The sequence below is a fragment of the Tamandua tetradactyla genome, chromosome 24, assembly GCF_023851605.1.
Source record: "Tamandua tetradactyla isolate mTamTet1 chromosome 24, mTamTet1.pri, whole genome shotgun sequence".
NCBI classification, from domain to species: Eukaryota; Metazoa; Chordata; class Mammalia; order Pilosa; family Myrmecophagidae; genus Tamandua; species Tamandua tetradactyla.
In genome coordinates, this window is record NC_135350.1 from 26688934 (window position 1) to 26713396 (window position 24463).

General features: G+C 35.6%; 1 protein-coding gene and 1 pseudogene across 3 annotated transcripts in view; one reads left to right on the forward strand and one right to left on the reverse strand.

The window, feature by feature from the left end:
* EIF4E (eukaryotic translation initiation factor 4E) overlaps window positions 1-24463 on the forward strand; it is a 43554-nt gene that overhangs the window by 16909 nt on the left and 2182 nt on the right. For 2 of the 3 annotated variants that reach the window (XM_077142756.1, XM_077142757.1), the window contains exons 3-7: window positions 5575-5681; window positions 13793-13888; window positions 17054-17117; window positions 17809-17922; window positions 19031-19170. In XM_077142756.1, coding sequence (XP_076998871.1) covers window positions 5575-5681; window positions 13793-13888; window positions 17054-17117; window positions 17809-17922; window positions 19031-19170 — 521 coding nt within the window. The remainder of the gene's footprint in view (window positions 1-5574; window positions 5682-13792; window positions 13889-17053; window positions 17118-17808; window positions 17923-19030; window positions 19171-24463) is intronic. The other variant, XM_077142759.1, reaches the window with a different exon arrangement.
* On the reverse strand, window positions 19592-21454 carry LOC143668142 (dolichyl-diphosphooligosaccharide--protein glycosyltransferase subunit 2 pseudogene; annotated as a pseudogene).

The following is a 24463-nucleotide window of genomic DNA, read 5'->3' on the forward strand; positions in this document are numbered from 1 at the left end:
TATAAGGATTGTTGGTATCAGAATCACTTGTAGTAACAGAATCACCTAGGTAGTTATTTCCAAATCAGTCACTAGTGCTTTCTCTTCCTGCATCCACACTTTTCTTTCTAAAACAGAATCAAATGGCATACCTAGCACAGTGTCTGGCACATACACTGTGCCTTGAATAAATATTCACTAATTGGGAAGCTAAGTGTGGTAGTTAGGTTCAGGTGTGAACTTGGCTAGGTGAAGGTGCCTAGTTCTATTGCCGTGGACATGAGCCAGTGGTATGTGAACCTCATCTGTTGCTGATTACATCTGCAGTCGGCTAGGAGGCGGGCCTGCTGCCTGAATGATGTTTGATTTGATTGGCTGGAAGCTTAAATGAGAGAACCGCAACATAGCACAGTTCAAGCAGCTCGGTATACCTCATCTCGGCACTTGCAGCTCAGCCCAGGCCTTTGGAGATGGAGAAAGCAATCACCCTGGGGAAAGTTTTTGGAACCCAGAGGCCTGGAGAGAAGGCAGCAGAGATCGTCCCCTGTGCCTTCCTGTGTAAGAAGGAACCTCAGTTGAAAGTTAGCTGCCCTTCCTCTGAAGAACATTTTTAACTATAAATCCCCTTTCATTAAAAGCCAGTCCCTCTCTGGTGTGTTGCCTTCTGACAGCTAGCAAACTAGAACACTAAGTAACCATGAACTTAACCACTCGTTTTAAAGCAGTATTTATTTTATGTTTACCATCTGTCAGACACGATTTTAAGTACTTTGTATTTGTTAATTCATTCACTACACACAGTAGTCCTATGAGGTAGGCACTACAGTGCCCATTTTACAGATGAGAAATTTTAAGGCCAGAGAGGTTAGATTACTTGCCCAGAATTATGTAACCTGTGAATGCAGAGCTGAAATTCCAATCTTGTTAACATGGTTCCAGATTGTGAGTCTCAACCAGTCCTGTGTATGCTCTCTCGGGTGAGAAACCTGTTTTAAACAATTTCCGAACTAATACTTTGGTGAAATGAATGAAAGAATAGATTGCTAGAAAAATAAGATGAAAAAAAATGCGGAAAATGTAAGCCTGAATTTGTTATTATTAGTTTCAACAGATATACAATTACTGTCAAATTAATGTTTCTAAACATTTACTTTTCATTTCTATGTTTATCTCATTCAGACGTAACTAGTTTGTGAACCACCATCAGTCTGTGACCCATACTTTAAATTACCATTCTAAACCATTAATGCCAGAGGAACTATTAGTTATTGCATACTTCAGATTATGTAATTAATATTCTATTGATATTGAAGGAAAATATTCATGCTGGGAGTAATTGTTGAATGCAGTTACTCTGAGAGGAAGGTTCATTGTTATTTCTGGATTAGATGATTTCTCTGTGTGTTTAGGTTGAGTTGGTGAGAAATCTTGAATGTTCAAAAGCATGAAAAAGTGCAGCATGGTTTTGGAATATAAACAATATAGATTTTTAACTTGGTGAGAAGTAAGAGTCTTAAAATTTACTCAGATTTCTTAGCAAAAACCCCACAGAAATGACTCGTTCTGGAAAGTATCTAGCTTCATACTATTAGAACTGGTCCAGAAGGTTACTACTATGCCTGATACATGTGCCGATTTGCAAAATGTAATAAAAACCTACCTGAAATTTTTTGTAGCTAAGTATTAGATCCTTGCTTGGCTTTTTTCCTTCCCCTATAACTTTCTTGTTCTATTGATGTGGGACAAACTGAACCCTGATTGCTAAATTATAATATTCTACGTTATTGGTTGGATATCATAGACTCAGCATATCCCGAACCAAGTTCTTAAGGCCTTAGGTTTAAACTGGTTGTCTTTTTTATTTCTTTACTTGCTATTATTTTGACCTGCTACTTAATGGCTTCCATTGCCCACAAAATGAAGCATTTACACATTTAGGCTGACCTTTGAGGCCTTTCAGAATCTTACTGCAACTTGCCGTTCTTGCTCTCTCTTTGATTCCATGTACTTTGTCAGCCACACTGGTTACTTGCCATCTTCTTAATGTATGTGCATCATCCTATTACATTGTGCTCTCCATTCTACCCAGCTGAAATGTGTTATACAGTGGTTTACCAAGTGCAGCTTGTCTTTTAGTTTAAAAATATATTTTTATAAATGATTATTTTGAGAATAGATAAGGTGAAATCTGTTAAATTAACTTTCCTTTTTGCCTAATTACCTTTTTAAACTTAGAAATACTGGTAAAATATAGATATTTTACATTTAAGTTGTAATTTCCAATGAAATTTGCTTGTGGGGGAGACCATTGAGTTGAGGGAATAGGGAGAAGGATGTGGTGTCTGTGAAATAATTTGAGTTATTTTTAAATTTATTGGACATTTGAAACTATTTCACTGTCTCTCCTTTATGGGAAAGACCATAAAAATGACAAGTTTTTAATCTCTTACAATAGCACTTGTTCTTTGAAATCTGCTTTTTTAATTCCTGTACAGATCAATATGGTCATATTTTCTTTACCTGCTTCTTTGGCTATCTTGTATTATTAAACATTTTTTAGTAAAGCAAGTTTTAAGATGTATCTTATGAAAACACCTATAGTGGAGTTTTCAGGGAGAATTTTGTAAAGTTGATGCTACCAGTATCATATAGCCCCTTTTGTACTGATTTCATGGTTGATCCTAATTCCCAGGTACCTCAGAATTTAGGCTGCCTTACAAAGAATTTTAAGAGGAGATCCAAACTTTAAAATATTTTAATTTTCTTTTCAAATTCAGAATATATTAAAAGTACCTAGCAAATTAAAAGAAATAATAATTTGGTCATTTGTGTTGATAGACGCTTATGCTTAACTGAGGAGTGATCTTGAAAGCATTTTTATAGTGGTTCTTTTAAAAATAGTTTATTTCTTCTGATTTGGCATATGCCCATAATTATAAATCTTTTTTTGATTAAAGAATATAATACATAGCCATCATTCTGCACATTATTTCTCATTGTATATAATTCCATAGATTCAAAAGATGTAGAAATTGGAATTTTCCTGTAGAAACTCTGCTTGAGAGTTTTTAATATTCCATATGGATATTTTGTTTAAGTTAAATAAAAGGAAGGGAAAAAAGCCTGGTTATTTGAATACAAATTAAGTTTTATAACAAATGAAATAAGTTGAAAGAAATGAACAGATAATGATTTTATAATTAGGCACATTTCAACAGTCTCTTTAACAAGTTTTTTTCCTCCTTTGCAGTTAGCAAAATCAGTAAGCTTATAGAATGAATGGTTGATGTTAAGCTTTTTGGTTTAAATTGCTGCTGGTTAAGAATGGATCATTGAGATAAATAAGATGGTTATAGCAAAATGTAGCCCAAATGAGAAAAATTTGTCCTTTTATATATATATGGATGTTTAAAATTTTTTAGCATAGTTGTACGTTTACAGAAAAATCATGCAGAAAGTTCACAGATCCCATATACTTCCCTCACACTCAGTTTTCCCCATTATTAACATTTTATGTCAATATGGTACATTTGTTAAAATTGATGGACCAATAGTTTTCTATCTGTATTATTAACTTAAAGCCTCATAGTTACATATTTTAACATGAGTGCTTTTTTCATAAATAATTTTTACCATGAAGTGCTTTCTAAATCTTATTGCTAGATTTGGTCCATGCCATGCAAATGAGTATTTTAGGAGTGTTTTGAACTATCTTGTATTTCATTTTGAAAACAAATGGCTGTTAAAACCTTTTTTACTTTATTAGGAATAGCTTAAGGCCATAGTACTTGGGCCTCCCTGATCCTTTCTACACATTTGCTGGCTTGGGTATGTGCATATGGCCCTTGGAATTATTCCCTATTTTTACAGACTTGAATGTCCCCTCTTCCCTAGGAAACTGTTTCCTCATAGTTCTAGACACTGTATAGTATGTTCTGCAGCCATCAGTCCCCTGCCCCAGGCATCCACAAGTTGAGTGCTCTCCCACAGCATTCTGTAGGAGATCTTTGTGAGCTGTCTTCTACACACAGGGTAAGTTATGGTATGGAGAACTTAGAAAAAATATCCTGATTCAGTCTCTTGGGCTGTTACCAGGCAGATGTACCTGACGTACATGCACCCCCTATGTGCACTGTGGTTATTCTGCTCCCTCTGGAACTAGGACCAGGGACCTGCAGTGGGAGCACAGGCCAGCCAGGGCCTCAGAAGATCCTACTGTTTTTAAGTAGCTTTTTTTTTTTTTTTTTGTATTTGCCCAGTTTTTGCAAGCTTTTAAATGTTTTCTGGAGCTTTTAAAAAGATGGTTCTCTCAGTTTTTGCTGGTTATTTTAAACTTCTGTGAGGGGATAATGATCTGAAGGTTCTTATGCTATCATTTGAATCAGGGCCTACCCTTTGTCTTTTAATATACATAAACATGATAATTTATAACTTCGTAACTTTGAGAGAAAGAAGGGTATCTTACTGGCATGCCAAACCTCACAAACTTAAAAATTCTTTGGTTGGCTTATCACTATTATTTGAAACCCCATAAGACATCATCACTGTTATTTATTATTATTTTGGATGCATGGGCAAAGAATCGAATCTGGTTTCCTGCATGGCAGGCAAGTATTCTATCCCTGAACCACCTGTGCATCCAAGACATCCACCTGTGCTTCTTTAAATGGTAAAGTACTTTATATATTTACACACATTTGGCTTTTCATTCTTTTTTCATTTTTCCTCCATCCTGGTTCAATTTAAATCTGGTACCCAAACACTTTTATTGCATGTTATTGTCACTTTTGTTTTAATTTCTGATGGATTTTCTTGACTTTATTTGAAATCATCTTTATAATAGTGTAAAGAGCTATATGGAGGAATGTGGTGAACCCCTATCTTAAACTATTATTCCTAGGTCCCCCTTTTTTTTTTCTGTCATTTTTAGGTGAAAATATTACTTATGCTTAGCCTGGAAGAAGATTTAAGTCTAACCCAATGTCTAGCTTCTTTGCATAGGGCCAATTGAATATAATTTTGTGAACTTGGAAGTTATCGTAGGGTAAGGCAGTATAACATGAGGGCAAATACCTGGGTGACATAGGCTTGTTCATTTTACAAACCTTTTTTTTGGGTCATCATGAGATAACTATTATACTCTTCAAACTTCAGTTGTACTCTTCCCTCTACTCTCCATCAATACCATATATATTACTTTAGTATAATGATATGTTAAGAAAGAAGGTTGTTTCTCAACTTTGTTATATAGTCTATGACTATGTCCCTGACATTTAAAAAACTGCAAGTGTAATTATAACCATCATTTGCTTGTGTGTATGTAATGTATGTTATAGTTAATTATAATATGCCCTTTATCATTTTTAAATTATATTTTAAGATCTGAGAAACCTTTTGCTCTTAAGATCTTAAGATCTCTAGAAGAGATTCTAGAATGGAAAATACACCTTTTTAGAGGCTGATCTCTGATCTATTTTATGAAATGGTTATGCTCTAATTCCTTCCCCTTAAAAAGATAATGGAATTGGTTCAGCTCTAAAAGTGTTGTTGTTATAGATGTGTTAAGAAATTTAATGTTTTATAATTTTCCGCTAGGAAACCACCCCTACTCCTAATCCCCCACCTACAGAAGAAGAGAAAACAGAATCTAATCAGGAGGTTGCTAACCCAGAACACTATATTAAACATCCACTACAGAACAGGTAAGCTTTTTTGTCCAACCTTAAGATTTTAACAAGTCACTACACTGTCATCCTTTTTACCATTAGTATAGGGACAAAAGTCTGTAAGTGTTTTTAATATTTATACTTTAAGGCATAAATTAATGTTTGCTTGGATTTCAACTATGATTTAATTTTTGTTTGTGTAGTGTGCATAATTTGTTTTACAGTTTTATTTACTGTACCAATTGTTATGCTGTTTGCTGGGTATGTAATAGCCACCCAAGATACAAGCCCTGTCTTTACAAAGAAAGTTCATACTCAAATGGGGGAGACTTAATATATGTCTGTGATAAAACAGGAGCATAGAAAAGAGGTATTTAAACCATTTAAGGTTGGGGAAGTGGTGCTCACAGGGGAAATTTACTGGACAATATAAGGCCTAGGCTGAACTGAACTCTAAAAGGCGGGTAAGGTTTAGCTAGGTAGATAGGAAAGTGTGGAAAAGTATTTCACCAGTTCTCAGGTGTTAAGAGGAAAGTATGGAGTGTTATGGGACTCCATGGTTCATTGTATAAGGACCGTAGGTAGAGAAGATTAGAGGAAGGGTGATCAGAGAGAAATTATGGTAGAGTATAGAAATGAGACTGAAAATTATGTCTGGCTAGAGAATTTGGACCCTATTCATCATGAGGTACAAAACCTTTGAAGAAATTTATATTGAGGAACTTGAGATTTGAGTTTAGGATGGTCATTCTGAAATATTGTGAAGAATGTATTGGAGGCTCTTGAAGTAATACAGACAAAGGATGAGAGTGACCTAACTAAAACCAGGTCTTAAAATATCCATTGAACAAGGAGAAAGTCCTTTCTAACGTAGGAAAAGTTTTCAGTAGTGTAGATGATGGAAAAAGGGTAGGAGTAGTTTGAAGAGTGACTTGTTAATACACAAATGTATAGAGCAAGAATTGGCAACTTGAAGTTGGACTATGAAGAAGAAAGGAGACAGCTAGGGAATGTAGAATCCAGAGGTTGGTTGGTTTGTATTAAAGAGGCAGCAGACAAGTTATAAGATGGAAACTTGAGATGAGTTAAATTTTTAAAGTTGAGGAAAGTTGAGTAGTAGTTCATTAAATGATTTTTCTCAATTCTGTTCCACCCCTGTCCTCAGTATATTTGTGCTTTTACTTAATATCTTTCTGGATTGTATAATGAACATTAACTTGAATGAACTGAAAATTGATGATGTAAAGAACATGCCAGCTCAGAATTAATTCTAAGAATCTGAAAGAAAATAAATTTGAATCAACTGCTGAAGTTCTTTTTGAGCCTTTCAGTTCCTTTATTGTCTTCTTTTCATTTTCTTTTTTAATTCCTTTTTTTCTTATAAAGGGGCCCTGTGATCCAGCATATGCTTCAGTGAGAAACAATCATTCCTCCAGACAGTGGAGATTGTCAGCTAGTGAGAAATCAAAGGTCAAAGTAGTCCATCAAAGGATAAAGTTTTTCCTTAGGAAAGCACTGTACAAAATGTATTAGGTTGAACAGTTGATCAGTGGTTAGTTTTATGTGGTACAACCTAATACTATTGCCAAAACCTTAGTGTATTTTTTCAGTCCTTTCAGTGGTATCTCTTAAAAAAGCTAACTCTGAATACCTTCTAGCTTTCTATGAGCATAGTTCTTAGTGTTGCTATTATTGTGGGAGAGCAGTAATCCAGTTAAAGGTCCCTCACAGCTTGAATGAAATCTTCTGAAATAAATTGATCAGATCTAAAATGAAGTCTTAATAGAAAACTTTAGTTTCTCCATAAATTTTACTTTTTGTGTCAAATAATACCTATAGAAAAATAATCTAAGTTGCTTTATAGTTAGATTTTTGGTAATTTCCACATTTATTTTTTCTAAATATTATAGAATTTATTTTGCTTTCTTAAAAATCACAATAACTATAAGAAAGATTAAGTGAATAGGGTACAATTTTTTAAATAAAAGTTTTCTTCTTTCCTTGGATATCTTCTCCGTTTTACTTTTCTTTGCTCTCCAGAGAAGTGAATGTTAAATTTGTTTATAGTTTTCCAGAAATTTTTATACAAATGCCTGTATTGACTTTTGTTTCCATGTGCAATTTGGCCTCATTATTATTTTTTTAATTAATTTTTTATTATTTTTAAATTTTTATAAAAACATATACAACAAATGCAAACATTTTTAACTTTTGATCATTCCGTTCTACATATTTAATCAGTAATTCACAATATCATCACATAGTTGCATCTTCATCATCATGATCATTTCTTAGAGCATTTGCATCGATTCAGAAAAAGAAATAAAAAGATAACAGAAAAAAATTCATACATACCATACCCCTTACCCCTCCCTTTCATTGATCACTAGCATTTCAATGTAAATTTATTTATTTTTTATTTTTAAAATTTTTTATTAATTAAAAAAAATCACAAGAAAGACAAACATTCCCAACACATACACTCAGCAATTCACAGTATCATCACATAGTTGCATATTCATCATCATGATAATTTCCCAGAACATTAGCATCAATTCAGAAAAAGAAATAAAAAGACAACAGAAAAATATAACAAACAAAAAAAAATTTTACATGCCATACCCCTTATTGACCCCTTTCATTGATCACTAGCATTTCAAATTACATCTATTTTAACATTTGTTCCCCCTATTATTTATTTTTATTCCATATGTTCCTCTCATCTGTTGACAAGGTAGATAAAAGGAGCACCAGACACAAGGTTTTCATAATCACACAGTCACATTGTGAAAGCTATATCATTATACAGTCATCATCAAGAAACATGGCTACTGGAACACAGCTCTACATTTTCAGGCAGTTCCCTCCAACCTCTCCATTACATCTTGGATAACAAGGTGATATCTACTTAATGCATAAGAATAACCTCCAGGATAACCTCTCGACTCTTGTTAGGAATCTCTCAGCCATTGACACTTTGTCTCATTTCACTCCTCCCCCTTTTGATCGAAAAGGTTTTCTCAATCCCTTGATGCTGGGTCTCAGCTCATTCTAGAGTTTTTCTCAATCCCTTGATGCTGAATCTCAGCTCATTCTAGGATTTCTGTCCCACGCTGCCAAGAAGATCCACACCCCTGGTAGTCATAGACAGGGGGAGGGTGGCGAGTCTGCTTGCTGTCTTGGCTGGAGAGAGAGGTCACATCTGAGCAACAAAAGAGGTTCTCTTGGGGGTGATTCATAGGCTTAATTTTAAGTAGGCTTGACCTATCCCCTGTGGGGTTAACTTTCATATGAACAAACCCCAAGACTGGGGATTCAGCCTATAGCTTTGGTTGTCCACACTGCTTGTGAGAATATCAAGAATTCAATTTGGGGAAGTTGAATTTCTCCCCATTCTCATCATTCCCCGAAGGGGACTTTGCAAATACTTCTCCACTCACTGATCAAATCACTCTGGGATTCATCAGGGCATCACTTGGACAAACCAACAAAATCTCATGTCCTATACAAAGATCCATGTACTTAAGGTGTTTGATCAACTATCTACATAAGATGCACTAGTCAAAGTATAGATTTGTACCAAATAAACATTTTTTGCTTTAGTCTCACACATTAGTTGAAATTTTTAAATATTAAGTACCATCTATTTTCAGCACACTGCAGTAAGGACATTCTTTTGTTCTTCCTCATGCAAAAACATTTTTTAAATTTGTACATTTAGTCACTATCATTATACACTCTAGGCATTCCTAGATTACACCATCTCAGTCTTTGTCTATCTTTCTTTCTGATTTCATTTATGCCCCAGCTCTCCTCCTTTTATCATTCTCACATGCAGCTTCATTCAGTGTTTTAACATAATTGTATTACAGTTAGGTAATATTATGCTGTCCATTTCTGAGTTTTTATATTCAGTCCTGTTGCACAATCTGTATCCCTTCAGCTCCAGTTACCCAATTTCTATCTCCTGATGGTCTCTGTTACCAAGGAAATATTCCAAGTTTATTCACTAATGTCAGTTCATATCAGTGAGACCATACAGTATTTGTCCTTTTGTTTCTGGCTAATCACACTCAGCATAATGTCCTTAAGGTCCATTCATGTTGTTACATACTTCATAACTTTATTCTGTCTTACAGCTGCATAATATTCCATCTTATGTAAATGTCACAGTTTGTTTAGCCAACTGTCTGTTGATGGACATTTTGGCTGTTTCCATCTTGGTAATTGTTAATAATGCTGCTATAAACACTGGTGTGTAAATGTCCATTTGTGTCCTTGGCTTCGTGTCCTTTAAATAGAGACAGCGTATAGATGGGTCCTGTTTTTTAATCCATTCTGCCAGACTATGTCTTTTGATTGGAGAGTTTAATCCATTAACATTCAGTGTTATCACTGCATGGGTAGTACTTTCTTCTACTATTTTGCCTTCTGGATTTTATGTCATATCTAATTTTCCTTCTTTTTACTTTTACTCATAGTCTTTCTTTCTAAACTCTTCTCCACACCTCTCTCTTCTGTCTTTGTATCTGTCTCTAGTGTTCCCTTTAGTATTTCTTGCAGAGCTGGTCTCTTGGTCACAAATTCTCTCAGTGATTTTTTGTCTGAAAATGTTTTAATTTCTCCCTCATTTTTGAAGGACAATTTTGCTGGATATAGAATTCTTGGTTGACAGTTTTTCTCTTTTAATAATTTAAGTATATTATCCCACTGTCTTCTCGCCTCCATGGTTTCTGCTGAGAGATGTGCACATAGTCTTATTGGGCTTCCCTTGTATGTGATGAATTGCTTTTCTCTTGCTGCTTTCAAGATTCTCTCATTCTCTTTGACCTCTGACATTCTGATTATTAAATATCTTGGAGTATGTCTATTTGGATCTGTTCTCTTTGGGGTACGCTGCACTTCTAGGATCTGTAATTTTAAGTCTTTCATAAGAGTTGGGAAATTTTCAGTGATAATTTCCTCCATTAGTTTTTCTCCTCCTTTTCCCTTCTCTTCTCCTTCTGGGACACCCACAATACGTATATTCGTGTGCTTCATATTGTCTTTCAATTCCCTGAGTCCCTGCTCATATTTTTTCCTTTTTTTTTCCTATAGTTTCTGTTTCTTGTTGGATTTCAGATGTTCCGTCATCCAGTTTAGAAATCCTATGTTCTGTCTCTCGAAATCTACCATTGTAGGTTTCCATTGTTTTTTTTCATCTCTTCTACTGTGTCTTTCATTCCCATAAGTTCTGTGATTTGTTTTTTCAGAATTTTGATTTCTTCTTTTTGTTCATTCCCTGCCTTCTTCATATCCTCCCTCAGTTCACTGATTTGGTTTTTGATGAGGTTTTCCATGTCTGTTCGTACATTCTGAATTAATTGTTTCAGCTCCTGCATGTCATTTGAATTGTTGGTTTGTTCCTTTGACTAGGCCATATCTTCAACTTTCCTAGTGTGATTTGTTATTTTTTGCTGGCGTCTAGGCATTTAATTACCTTAATTAGTTTATTCTGGAGATTGCTTTCACTTCTTTTATCTAGGGTTTTCTTGCTGGATGAATTTGTTGTCTATCTGTTCTTTGACATTCCGTTCAGCTTTATCTGGACCTTTAGCTTAAGTTTTAACAGAGGAGAATTTTTCCGTTCTTGTTTTCTTGTTTCCTGCCCTGCTTGTGTGGTGCCTTCCCCGCACACACACTTAGGAGGGTCTACTTAGATATTATAGACCCCAGCCAGATTTTCCCAGACCAAACTGGCCTATCAGGAGGAGAGTCACCTGCATCAGATTTCCCTGAGGGTGAGACCCAGCGGGTTGAAAGACTTTCCTTTGAAGTCTCTGGACTCTGTTTTTCTTATCCTGTACAGTATGTGGCGCTTGTCTGACTGCAGGTCCCACTAGCATAAGATGATGCAGTACCTTTAACTTTGGCAGACTCTCCCTGCTGGGGGCGTGGTGGAGACAGAGGAGAGGTTGTAGGCTGGTTTTAATGGCTTCAAATTACCAAGCCCTGGTGTCTGAATTCCTTGATGGAGGGATTCCACCTGGGTGGGGCTTCAACCCTCCCCTGGGAAAGGCTCAGGCTCCAGATAAGCCCCCAAAAGAGCTCACTTCTGCCTATGCCTGGGGCAGTTGCAGCCTGAAAAGTCCTGCCACTGTATCCAGAGGCAGTCAAGCCTTTGTAGATACACAGCCACAAAAACTTCTGTTTCCTTCTTTTTTTTTTCCCCCTTTTTCTGTCAGTCTTGCCCCCTTGGCGCCGGGGCAAAAATGAGCATCCTCCGCTTTGATCAGGTTCACCTAAGCTGGGGGCCTATTTTTAGTAGTCAAAATTTGTTAATTAGTCTCACAATTGGCGTTTGATTGTACCCAGTTCCTGCTGCTGGTAAAATCCTTTCCTTTCCCCTCTGGGAAGCGGCCTGTTGGGGAGGGGCACTGGCCACCGCAGCTTTGGGAACTCACGGTTCTGGGGGTTGCTCGCAGCCAGTCCAGCTGGTCCAGACTGGGGTACGCTGTGTGTCCAGTCACTGACGTGGCCCCAGGAGCTGTTCTGTACTGTTTCTCGTTATTTAGAGTTGTTCTGGAGGACGAACTAAAATGCGCACGTCGTTAAGCCACCATCTTGACCCGGAAGTCCTGGCCTCATTATTTTAAGCTCCTGTATGATATTGTATAAATATATAGTCAGGTATTTTACAGGCTAACATTATGTATGTATACTTTTTTCTTCCTATTTATAAACAGTGCTGGAATGTACATCCTTATATATATATATATTTGTGCAAATGTGGAAACATATTTATAGGATAAAATTTCATATTTCCTGTGTCAAAACTACCCTTTAACAACTGTTACCTTCTTTATCAGCTCAACTCTTAATAGTTTGAAAGTTCCTGGTTTCCACACTTTATCCAAGTGATGTCATTTGTCTTATTGATTATTGCCCCAGTCTGGTTCCTGTCTGATTGGTGAAAATAATGTCTTCCTGTTTTTAATATGCATGTATTTCTTTTATTGAAGATTTGATACATTTTCATATTATTTGGATTTTTTCTGTACCGTCTATTTAGTTCTGTTGTCCATTATTTTATTTTGTGTTATCTTTTCAAATTTATTTCTAAGCATTGCCTGTTAGAGCTCCCCACTTGGAGACTGGGAACATGAGGATAAATATTCAAATCTTTTGTCTTTTAACATTGTCTGTGGAGTTGCATGTTTTTTAGAGGTATTTCATTTTCATATAGTCAAATACCACTTTTTCTCCACAGTTTCTTGGTTGGCACATACATACAAATTAGCAAAGAGATGCTGAAATGCATCTCATTTTATCTCTAATTGGACTTATCAAGTGTTAAATCATTGAGTTATGAAAATGTGCTTATTTGAAAACCTCTGCAGGGCAACATCTTTATTGATAAGAAAATGGAATTTTCTGTTGACTTACCCTTGGTATAGTAATTTAGAAAAATATTGATTTTTTTTCTTTTTTCTTTTTTTGCCATGGGCGGGCACCAGCAATCGAACCCGGGTCTCTGGCATGGCAGGCAAGATCTCTGCCTGCTGAGCCACTGTGGCCTGCCCAAAATATTGAATTTAATTCTACTAAGTGTATCTTGGGATGATAGAACCGTTTAAGTGTAATGTTGATGTTACATGGCCTTATTTCATGGTATTAGAGTAAAAATTTAACAGAGGTATGTAACAAATGTATAGGAACTGCCGGTATCCATTATTTCAGAATTTAACTGTGGCAGCATTACTCTGAGTCCCCTTATTGAATTTTACTTCTCTCCCAGTTGTGTGTTTGGGTAAATACAGAATCACTTTTAATAGTTATCCCTTTTTCTGACACTTTCATTTCTTTCTTGGCTAATAAATACCATTTTGTTCCTCTGAAAACTCAGCTTTCTTGTTCATGTTTTTCTCTGCTTAAGTGTCTTCGCTTTGTTTTTCTTAACTGATTATCTCTGTCATCATAGCACTTAGCACCTTATAATTGTCTCTTTTTTTTACATTTGTATAAATTCCACTGATGGATGAGCTTCTGTGGGTCTCTAGGTGTAGCAGAAAAATCTGTTGTATAATAAACACAAAATAGAGAAGACTACTCATTTCTTAATCATTGTAATACAACTACCCTTTTTTTTGACACTGACTTCTTTTTAGATGGGCGCTTTGGTTTTTTAAAAATGATAAAAGCAAAACTTGGCAAGCAAACCTTCGACTCATCTCTAAGTTTGATACTGTTGAAGACTTTTGGGCGTAAGTAACTATTTATTTTAGGATATTTAGTTTTGTTGTATAGTTTTTCACTTTTGATGGTTTAATTTCTGAGCTGATACCTATGAGACTGTATCATTCATTAATCATCTTACCTTGTAAGTTACATTCACAAAATGAAGGATGATGGTGAACAATAAACGAGTCTTCATCAATAGAGCTCCTTTTTATTTTTTTTTACATGGGCAGGCACTAGAAATCGAACCCGGGTCCCTGGCATGGCAGGTGAGACCTCTGCCACTGATCCACCGTTGCCCGCCCTATGGAGCTACCTTTTTTGTTTGTCCATTTCCTCACAATTGTTTGAATTGGTGATTGTTCTTCAGCAGCTTTAGAAAGTTTCAGCCTTGTCATCTTTAGCCCTGAATAGTCTCTGTTCTTTGCCCCTAAGATAGTACTACTTGCTTGGAAATCCTTTATATCCCCTAGAACTTTTTTTTTTTTTTTTTTTGCATGGGCAGGCACCAGGAATCGAACCCGGGTTTCCAGCACAGCAGGCGAGAATTCTGCCTGCTGAGCCACTGTGGCCCACCCTCCCCTAGAACTTTTGACTACTGGTTGGAACTTCTCTTCTTTCCTGGTTGCCTGAATACATTTACCCCAAATGTTGATATTCCAAAGAGTTGTTAGTCCCCATTTCTGTAATCTCTTACTAGTAAAACATCTGGGATTTCCTCTGCCAGGGATTCTGAGATATTAAAAGGCTGAAATACTCAAAATTTAGGGCTTACCAAGAGAGTGATGGTATCTGTGATCAGTATTTATTAATTTCTTTATATTTTGAGATCAACTTCAGCAAGGAGAGTTGATTTTTATTATTTCATGTCATTTGCTAAATTTTTTTTAGCACAAAGTTAAGATTTGTTGTCATAAATCTTTGTATGACTTAAAATTTTAAATTGTAAAGGTTTTAAAATATTCTCTAGAAACAGTTTTAGGGTGTTTTATTTACTGGAGAATATATGGGAGAGACTGAGACCATAAGAAATAAAACTTAAAAAATATTTTTAAGGCAAGCTTTAGATGAGCAATTTCCTAAATATTCTAATTTGTACACCTAGCTATTTCAGGATCATATATATGCTGAATCAGTAATGCTTTTGTGTTTTAATGTAATGCCCTGAGTGTATTCTGCCACCACAAAAGAAATAAACATAGACAGAAAATTCAGTGCTCACTTTGTCAAGAGTAGAAATCATATTCTCTGTATCTCCAGTGTTTCGCCCATGGTGGACATTTAATATGTATTTGAATCACTGAATAAAACCAAGCATGAAATAATTTGAACCCAATATAAATTGTGAACTAACCACTTTGGGAGTAGTCCGTTTTTATTAAAAGCAGTCTCTCTCTCTTTTTTGATTAATAGAACTCCATTTAAGTCCCACTCATTCATAGGCATAGTTGCTAGAATTATTCTGTTTTGCCTTAATCCAAACATAAGTATTTTTCTTTTCTAAGTATATGTTTATTCAGGAGTTCTCTAAAGCAGAGTCTCTCAGCCTGGAGCTCTGTACCATTTTTTCTATGAATCATGTTTACATTTATCTAATTTGTTTGGCTTTCACCAGTTTACAGAACTGTATTTCTCTCTGGGACTCTAACTAGAAAGTGACCCCATGCTGTAGTTATTGCGTAATCAGTGTCATTGCACGGTGGATGTTTATACGATTTAGAGATATGAAGGAAGCCTTCAACTTCCCATAAATTTCTAAGTCACTTCTTATTTCTCTTTTAGCAAAATTAGTGACCACCATTGAGCTCTTCTGGATTTATCCATTATGTCTTTAACTTAGGGTTCTGTTTAAATGTGCCAATACAAATTCTCATACATTTAACGTTGTAAGAGACCTAAGAACACCATGAAGAAGAAAGGAGGCAGTAAAAAGAAATACTAGTTTTTTCTACTTTTTATGCCATTGAAGAAGGTCAATTTTACCTTTTTATAAGAGTGGGTGTGCTAATTCTGTACTCACTGTCAGTGTCCAGTCCTCTTTTATTGTCTACTCATGACTGTCTGTGATAACATAGGTTGAGGAGAGTGACTATTATGTAGAGTGACCCAGTGAATCTAATTTGATCTTATATTGTGTCACCCAAACTAGATTTGTTTGATATCCTTCTGTGATCCAAAGGATGTCAAATTCTTTCCTAAAAATCTGTTTGAAATATTCCTTGATTGTGCTAAAATAGCACCAAGAGAATCAGACCAAGGATAATGGAATCATCCTTGGTCTATAGACGTATAACTTAAGATCATGATTTTTGGTCATCTAATTTTGGAGACTGACAAAACATTCTCATCCTATTGCCAGTTTTTTTTTTCTTTTTTTAAAATTTATTTTAAAATATTTTTGTTAGTTTTTTTTTTAACTTATTTGATTCCTCTTTTGCCAATTTTAAAGCAGTTTTGCTAGAAAAAACTATAGAGGAACAAATGATCTAGTCTTCTATCTTTGGATTAATGGATATCTTAAGTTATCCCAAATGTTATTCTTTTACGTAAATAATTGGGAAAAAGCTTTAAAATAGAGATTCCAGGGTTCTGGATCATAAGAGGTAGCGCCTAGAACTATGTTTAACAAAAAATACTGCCCAAATGATTATTGTGCCAACAAGCAGAAACAGGCTTTGGTGTTGAAGAACCAACCATTGGCCTATTCTATTATTGAAGACCTCCAAGGATAATAATGTTGACTTACTTCAGTCATGTATTCCTGATGGTTAGGAAAATGAAGTTTCTTTCTCTTGCTTTATGCTTTTTGTGTATGTGTGGACAAACAACTCATTATCCTCAAATTTTTCATCTACTGAAGTCACCTCTTCTATTCTAAGCTTCATACACACACACACACACACACACACGTATGCATTGAGTTTACTACTGTATTAAAACTATTTTTTGTAAAGGTGAAATAATTTAAAATATTTTGTTTGAAATGGTATTTATTATCAGAAGTTGTTCTTGAACTGGCCATTACGAGGATCTGTTTTGTCCTTTTCAGAAATAGACTCTATAGAAAACAAGTAAACATACATTTTTATCTGTTTATTTTTCGTCATATTTTCTAAATGTATATGTATGCACCTAAATTCTGCGTTACATATTTATTCTATGTTTATAATTGTCCTTTTTTTTCCACCTAGTCTGTACAACCATATCCAGTTGTCTAGTAATTTAATGCCTGGCTGTGACTACTCACTTTTTAAGGTATGCTTAATTGGTGATTTCATATATTTATTATAGGCCTGAATCATTCAGGTATTTACTAAGGAATCTTGCCACATACTAATTAATAGTTAATACTCCAGTGCATGGACTAGTAATTAAACTGGCTTTACTAGGCTTTAACATAAGTATATTTTGTCCCCTTTCTATACATAATAGAAATTGAGAGTCTTACTCTGTGAGCACATACTGTACTTGATTTAGAAGATATCCTTAATTAGCCAGTCTAATTCCTTTATATATTTGAGGACCCTGCAGTCCAGGGTTGGTCAGAGATTCTTAACCTGGAGTGCATGGGTCATTGAGGGGTACAAGAATGGGCTTTGTGAGGGGGTAGGAGAGTTGGTCTTCATTAACTCTGAATTTGTAAAATTTTTGAATGTAACATTTTGGGCATAGAAATGTACATAACTTGTCAAAGGCATCTTTTACTCAAAATGATGTTAAGAACCTCCAAATTCAGTGAAACCAAGGTTTGTTAGCTAATAAGTAAGAAAACCAGGCAATTCCATGCCTCTGACATTAGGTCCTATGTATTTTCCCCCACACCCCCACATATCAGTTTTATGGGGAGCAAGATAAAAGGTTGACAGAGTTATTGTTTGCTATTTCTAATGGCTATCAAAATCACAGTAATAACATTGTCTAGTATTGTTCTCTTCTAACTCTGTAGGATGGTATTGAGCCTATGTGGGAAGATGAAAAAAACAAACGAGGAGGACGATGGCTAATTACATTGAACAAACAGCAGAGACGAAGTGACCTCGATCGCTTTTGGCTAGAGACTGTAAGGTTTTAAAGTTATAAAGCAGTTTTAGAGGCATTTCTGTAATACTGAAACTTGTTACATTTTATATTGATAACTTAATCAAAGAGAAGCTATAGTATTCTCATTATAGAAAATATAAGCCAGCAACTTTTTTTGTTCTATGGTGTGAATCCTTTCTATTTTTCATCCATTCTCCCCTTGATACCACATCACAGATCAGATGTAAAGTGATTGGCAATCAACTCTTAAAACAAGTTCACCCCAGTCATTTCGTTAACCTTAAAATTAGAGTCCCACACAGTCCCCAGGCTACAAGGGGCAGGTTTCATTGTATATTGCTGTTTGTAGCTCTAGTACTCAGTACAGTGTCTGATTTATAGTTAGCACTTAAATATTTGAATGAGAGATTTTTTTAAAGACGAGGTTTAATTTGGCTTTTGGGGAGGAGACTTTCAATAAGTACTATTTTGGAATTCTGCATTAAAAAGTCAGGATGAATAAATATATATATATGTAGGATCTAGGCATTTAAAAAAAATAAACTTGATTTTAAAACTAAAGTGGAAAAATCCATGGAAATGCACAGCACAATGGCTCCCTAAGTTAAACCATGGACCATAGTTAATAATACAGTGTATAAAAATGTGCTTTCATCTGTTGTAACAAGTATACCACACCAATGCAAGGTGTTAACAATAGGATGGAATAGAGAATCCTGTGTTTTATGTCTGATTGCTCTATAAACCTGCAACCTTTCTAGTAAAAAAAAAAAATCCCCGTGATGTTGTATGCACCAGTGGTTCGTTTTTGTTGTTGAATGATCTTCCATAGTGTGGTGTGTTATACAGTTTTTTATTCATTTGTTGGTTGCTGGACATTTTGGTCATTTTCAGTTTTTTGGCTATTGTGGATAAAGCTACTAGGAACATTAAAAAAAAATTAGTGGGGAAAATAGAATAACCAAATAGAATAAGTTTAAATATAACAAAATTAGTTATGAGTAGTGAAGAATAATGTGCCCTCATGAAAAAAAATCTTGTTTTAATTCTGTATATGAGAGATATTTGCAGTCTGATAAGCTACTTTAATCTAGAGTAATTTGCAGTTGGTTTTATTTTTTAAAAAGCTGCTGTGCCTTATTGGAGAATCTTTTGATGACTACAGTGATGATGTATGTGGAGCCGTTGTTAATGTTAGAACTAAAGGTGATAAGATAGCAATATGGACTACTGAATGTGAAAACAGAGAAGCTGTTACACATATAGGGTAAGTTTTGCTTTTTACCTCCCTTTTTTAAATATCCGTATTATCCCTTTCTTTATTTCAAAACAGATTCATTACAGATTTTAATTTTTGAAATGTAACATCTGGGTGAGTTAAGAATATTTGTAACATTTTGCTAGGACATCATGCCAAAGAAGCAGAATATCTGGGCTCACAGGAATTTCCTCTGTGTTGGAGAAATAGAAGAGCAACAAGCAAAACTATAACCACAATCTCGACTTTTGTCTTTTTTTGGGAGGTAGTGGTTCATGGGCCAGAAATCAAACCCAGTTCTCTTGCATGGCAGGCGAGCATTCTACCACCCATGCACACCTTGACTTTTGTCTTTTTAAAGAAAGTTTTCAGTCCTCTTTTTAAACTATAAATTGCTCTCAACTCCTTATGTAGACATTCATTTCAGTTCTCAGAATTTGCTTTCTTCTTCTGAAACTAATGTACTGTTCTCTTAATTGTCTGCTGGGTGAGCATCTGATTGCCAGTCAGAAATGTTATACTGGCCAAGATGGCCAAGTATTTCATGGACTGTAACATACTGAACTGAGTCTAGTAGACATAAATGAACCCTAGCATTTCAGCATGTTCCAGATGAAAGATAATCATGCTGGGAACAAAAGTGAAATGGAAACATTGGCACCAGTCTGGATCCACAAAGCAAAGAGTAGAACCAGGGGTGAGAGGATCAGGGAAGGGAATATATTAGACACTGCTGTGGGGTCCTCTCTTTAGGTTAATGGAACTGATGCTGAATTTCCTGTTTGGGAGTGAAAAGGTTTTCGAACAAGACAGTTGATGGAGTATCTTCAGGGAACTTGATGATGACATCAGCCACAGTCCAAAGGAATGGGTTCATCATCTCTGATGGTCAAGTAGTGGGTATAGGTGCCAGTGTCAGAGTAAAATATGGTCCATCTTTTGGAGGAATACAGTTCAAACTTGTATACATTATTGCCGTTCAGTTTAGCAGCAAACACTACTCCTGAACATTTTCTGGTTATAGAATTGGACTATAGATGTTTGCCGAGGGGTGAGTTTTCAATACTCATGTTCACATCTATCAGCTAGAAGAATTAAGGTGAAGTTCTGGTGGCTGCCTTCAATGAATGTACCCTTGGCTTTAGCTGGGTTGGTCACCTGTGTGGTTTTGGGTACAATGCTCTGATCCTTATCTAAATGGAGAGATCAACATTTGTGAAGCCAACTTCAGGGGAGAGTTTGACTCTGAGCTGTGCAGTATTTGCAGTATAATGGTTGTCACCTTCAACTTAGAGAAATCATAATAACTGCTGGAGATGTTAGCATTAATTCTGGAGGACAGTGGTTCTGGAAGCAACAGATGTAGTGTGTTCTGATTTAAAAGTGGCCTGTGTTAGTGGGTAGGACAAAACTTTGGTGACTTGCAACCTCAGGACATCCTGTGCATGAGTATGGGAAGGAGAGCCCTTGGGCACAACCACAACTGGCACATAGTAGTGATTCTGGAAGAGAACAAACAGAGCTGAGTCTGAAAAGCTGAAAACTGAAAGCTTCTGAAAGAGACTCAAAGTTCTTTCTGGAAGTTACATTCATTAGCTGGATGACCTGAACCTCCTTAATAGATGGCTAAGTCCCCACATGGTCCATGAGCTTGTAGATGGCAGGTATAAATAATGCTGTTGTTTCCATCTGTCTTCAAACTGGAGCTCCATGGCCCCTGGTTCATCTAGCAAATAGCAAGGTCCTCAGTCTTCTCCACAGTCCTCCTCAGGTCAGCCTGAGGAACTGTGTAGAATCTGGGCCATTGCTAGCACAGTCTCTTCCTTGCTGTAAAGAGCAGTAAGGGCCCCAAGTGTTTCTTGGGATGCCAAAGGAAAGCACTAGCCACTTACGACTTCAACTGTGTGGTATCTGGTTAAGAGGGCTTAACTAACAGCTGCTAGGTCTTCTGTGAGGGCCTGGCTGGCTGTAGAAAAGAGGATCTATATTGCTGAGATCAAGGTTAGATTTAATGAACATACATGCTCTTTCTTTCTGGCTCTTGGGCACCCAAGACTACTGATTCTCACGCTGGAGCAGAAAGCAGATTCCAGATTTGTGAAAGGATGGTCCAATGAGAATTTTAGTCTTTATATGTCATGCTTGGTGAAGTAGCAAGTGGGCATCAGACCTGGGTGCTGGCTGTGATTGTCAGGGCCAACAGGAAGACAGTGCTTGAAACTGGTGGCACCATATCTTCAAGCAGTTCTGTTTACCTACTTTTGACAATATAAAGATAATTAAAAGCAAAAGTAATTTCATTTATAGCTGTAGAAATACTTGACTTTGTAGGTTGTTATTTTCTTTGTATTGTTATCATGAATACTTTTATAATTTTGAACTATTCTATTGATGCTTAATGTTTTGTTCATATCTTTTTCACTTTTGTGAAATTACTCTTTTCCAGCAGTAGACTAATATAATCATTAGAGCACTGTACTTTGACATGGAGCACTTATTCATTTCTGGAATGAGACTGTAATTATTTCTTCCTTGTTTGAAATGGTAGTGCTAATGTACAATACTCATTATAATTCAATGAATGCTGGCAAATGGTATATGTATGTGTGTGTACATGCACATAGAATTTTTATTGAATTGTAAATGGCACCTTGGTTTTGTCCATATTTTAAAACTATAGTAATACTTAAGGGATTCTGATTTTCTGCAAGTGTGTAGGATTTTTTAATTTTAATTTTTATTATTTGCAAAAATGGCCTCTTGCCTATTTTTTCCCCCAACCTAAGTATTAACTAGGGTTTTCTTGACACTGCATTTAATTTTGTGATAGCATTAAAAAAAGGTTTGGTTTGATTCTTTGGATGTGATTTTTCTCCTATGAATATAATTTCTCTCTGAGTCTAAAGTTATGGACATTTTCCAGGTTTCCTTCTACAGGGGTTTCTATAAGAAAAATAAATTGATTTGTAGAGTTGTCATTTCATATTGTTGATTTGTCGTTTGGTCAGCATCAAAACTTGCTGATTGTGGGAGTTTCACAATTCTTTGAAAACAAAAGTTAAAAGAAATTAACTGAATTTCTTTCCTCTGAAAGTTTTGTATTTGTGTCAGTATTTTAAGTTTTTCAGAGCTATATAAAACTTTTTTTTTTTGGCTCTTATAAAGGGAATTTATTAAGTTACAAGTTTATAGTTATAAGGCCATAACAACGTCCAAACTAAGGCATCCAGGGAAAGATACTTGATGCAAGAAAGGCCAGTGGGCCCAGAATACCTCTGTCAGCCAGGAAGGCACGTTCCTGGCATCTGCTTGTCCCTTGGCTTCTGGTTTTCAAACAACTTCCCCTGGGGCATTTTCTTTCTGCAACTTCAGATGTCTCGGCCTGCTGTAGGCTCTGTTGGCTCTGTTGCTTCTGAGCTTTCTCCAAAATGTTTCCTCTTTTAAAGGACTCCAGTAAACTAATCAACACCCACACTGAATGGGCGGAGTCACATCTCCATTTAATCAAAAGATTACACCCATAAGTGGATGTGACACACTTCCATGGAAGTAATCCACCCACAACTGGGTGTGTCACATCTCCGTGGAAACAGTCCAGTCAAAATTTAAATTCTAAACAATAGGTCTGGCCCCAATTAGAATTAGAACATGAATTAGATCTAATTAGAATTAGATCAGATTTAGAATATGGCTTTTCTGGGGTTTCATAATAGTTTGAAACCAGCACAAGGTTTATTCCTGCCTTTGAATTTGTACTTTGAACAGTTATACCCAGAAATCCAGAGGAAGGCTTTCAACCAAACAATAGAGTACAGTCACCACCATAACATAAGAAGGCAAAAACACTTCATATTAGAATTGTTTTATCATTCATGGCCCAAAGCATCCAGAAGGTTTTATTAATCTGCCCAGTCAGGTTTTTAAAATAACTTTTTCATAACTAGAGTTATAATTATTGTAAGATTTACAATTCCAGGGTTATAATACAATACATTCCTTTCAGTTATACTTCAACCATTAAAAGTTCCAGATAGCAAGTGTTGTGAGCCATGCAAACTGGGTAGGTAAAAAAAAAATCTTTCCTTGAGAAAGTGAAAAAAAAAAAAAAAACACTTGAAGAACTTGGTGTGTCTCCTGGAGAACCAACCTAGAAAAATCTGGTATCTTCTTAATCCAGAACTACTGTTAAATGCTGAGTTCTCCTGAATGTCATACTTCTTTAGGAATAAAAAGCCAGACTCTCGATTGCTTAATCTTTATTTACTGATGGTCTGTTGAGATATGTTCTGTTTCTCTGACCACAGACAGCTGGTAAGAATGTCAGACAGGCTATGTGTGTGTGTGTGTCATGAGTATTCTGTCACTCTTCTTTCTGCTCCTTTCTCCCTTACCTTGAGTCTCCCTCTTCTAAGTACCTGTTTTCTGTATTGAGAACCACCACCACATTTCCATTCTATATAAAACATTTTAACTTCACTTTTTCAAGGAAAGATTTTTTTTTTTACCCTACCTAGTTTGCGTGGCTCACAACACTTGCTATTTGGAATTTTTAATGGTTGAAATATAATTAAAAGGAATGTATTGTATCATAACCCTGGAATTGTAAATCTTACAATAGTTATAACTCTAGTTATCATAAAATTATTTTTAGACACCTGATTGGGCAAAGGGTAGTAAAATCTTCTGAATGCTGAAGACCATGAATGAAAGAACAATTCTAATATCATGTTGGAGAATTTAGCTCTGTGAAGATTTATTTCTCTGTATTTCTGTTTGATTCTATTATTTCTTAAATTTTATCATTTTTACTTAAAGATACAAATCCCTGTGTTGACCTATGAGGTCCTGTGATCTGTCCTTAGATCTCTTGGAGTAGCCATAGTTTTCATATTTACTTTCTTTATGAAACATGTAGCCACACAGCTTTTTTGTTATTATTCCTTAGCTGTTGGATGAGCTTCATTCTCTTAGCATTGTACTTTCAACCTCATGACTGTCAAAGAGTGGCTTACCTGATATACAGTATCATAGTCCTTATACTTCCCTTTTTGGCACCCATCTCATTTTGTTCTTAAAATAAGCCACACCCTATTTGAAAGTTAGGTTCTAGAGTTAGTGTGCAAGTCAGAAATTTTAGTACGTTCCAAATTATGCTGCTCAAAGTAATTTTTGCATGGAATCTTGTTGGTAATAAGGCATGGTGAATCTAATATGCAGTAATATACAGTATTTACTACAGTTATATAAAATATAACTATAGTGTTTTAGATTATATAACCAATCAAAGAATTAAAATAGATGT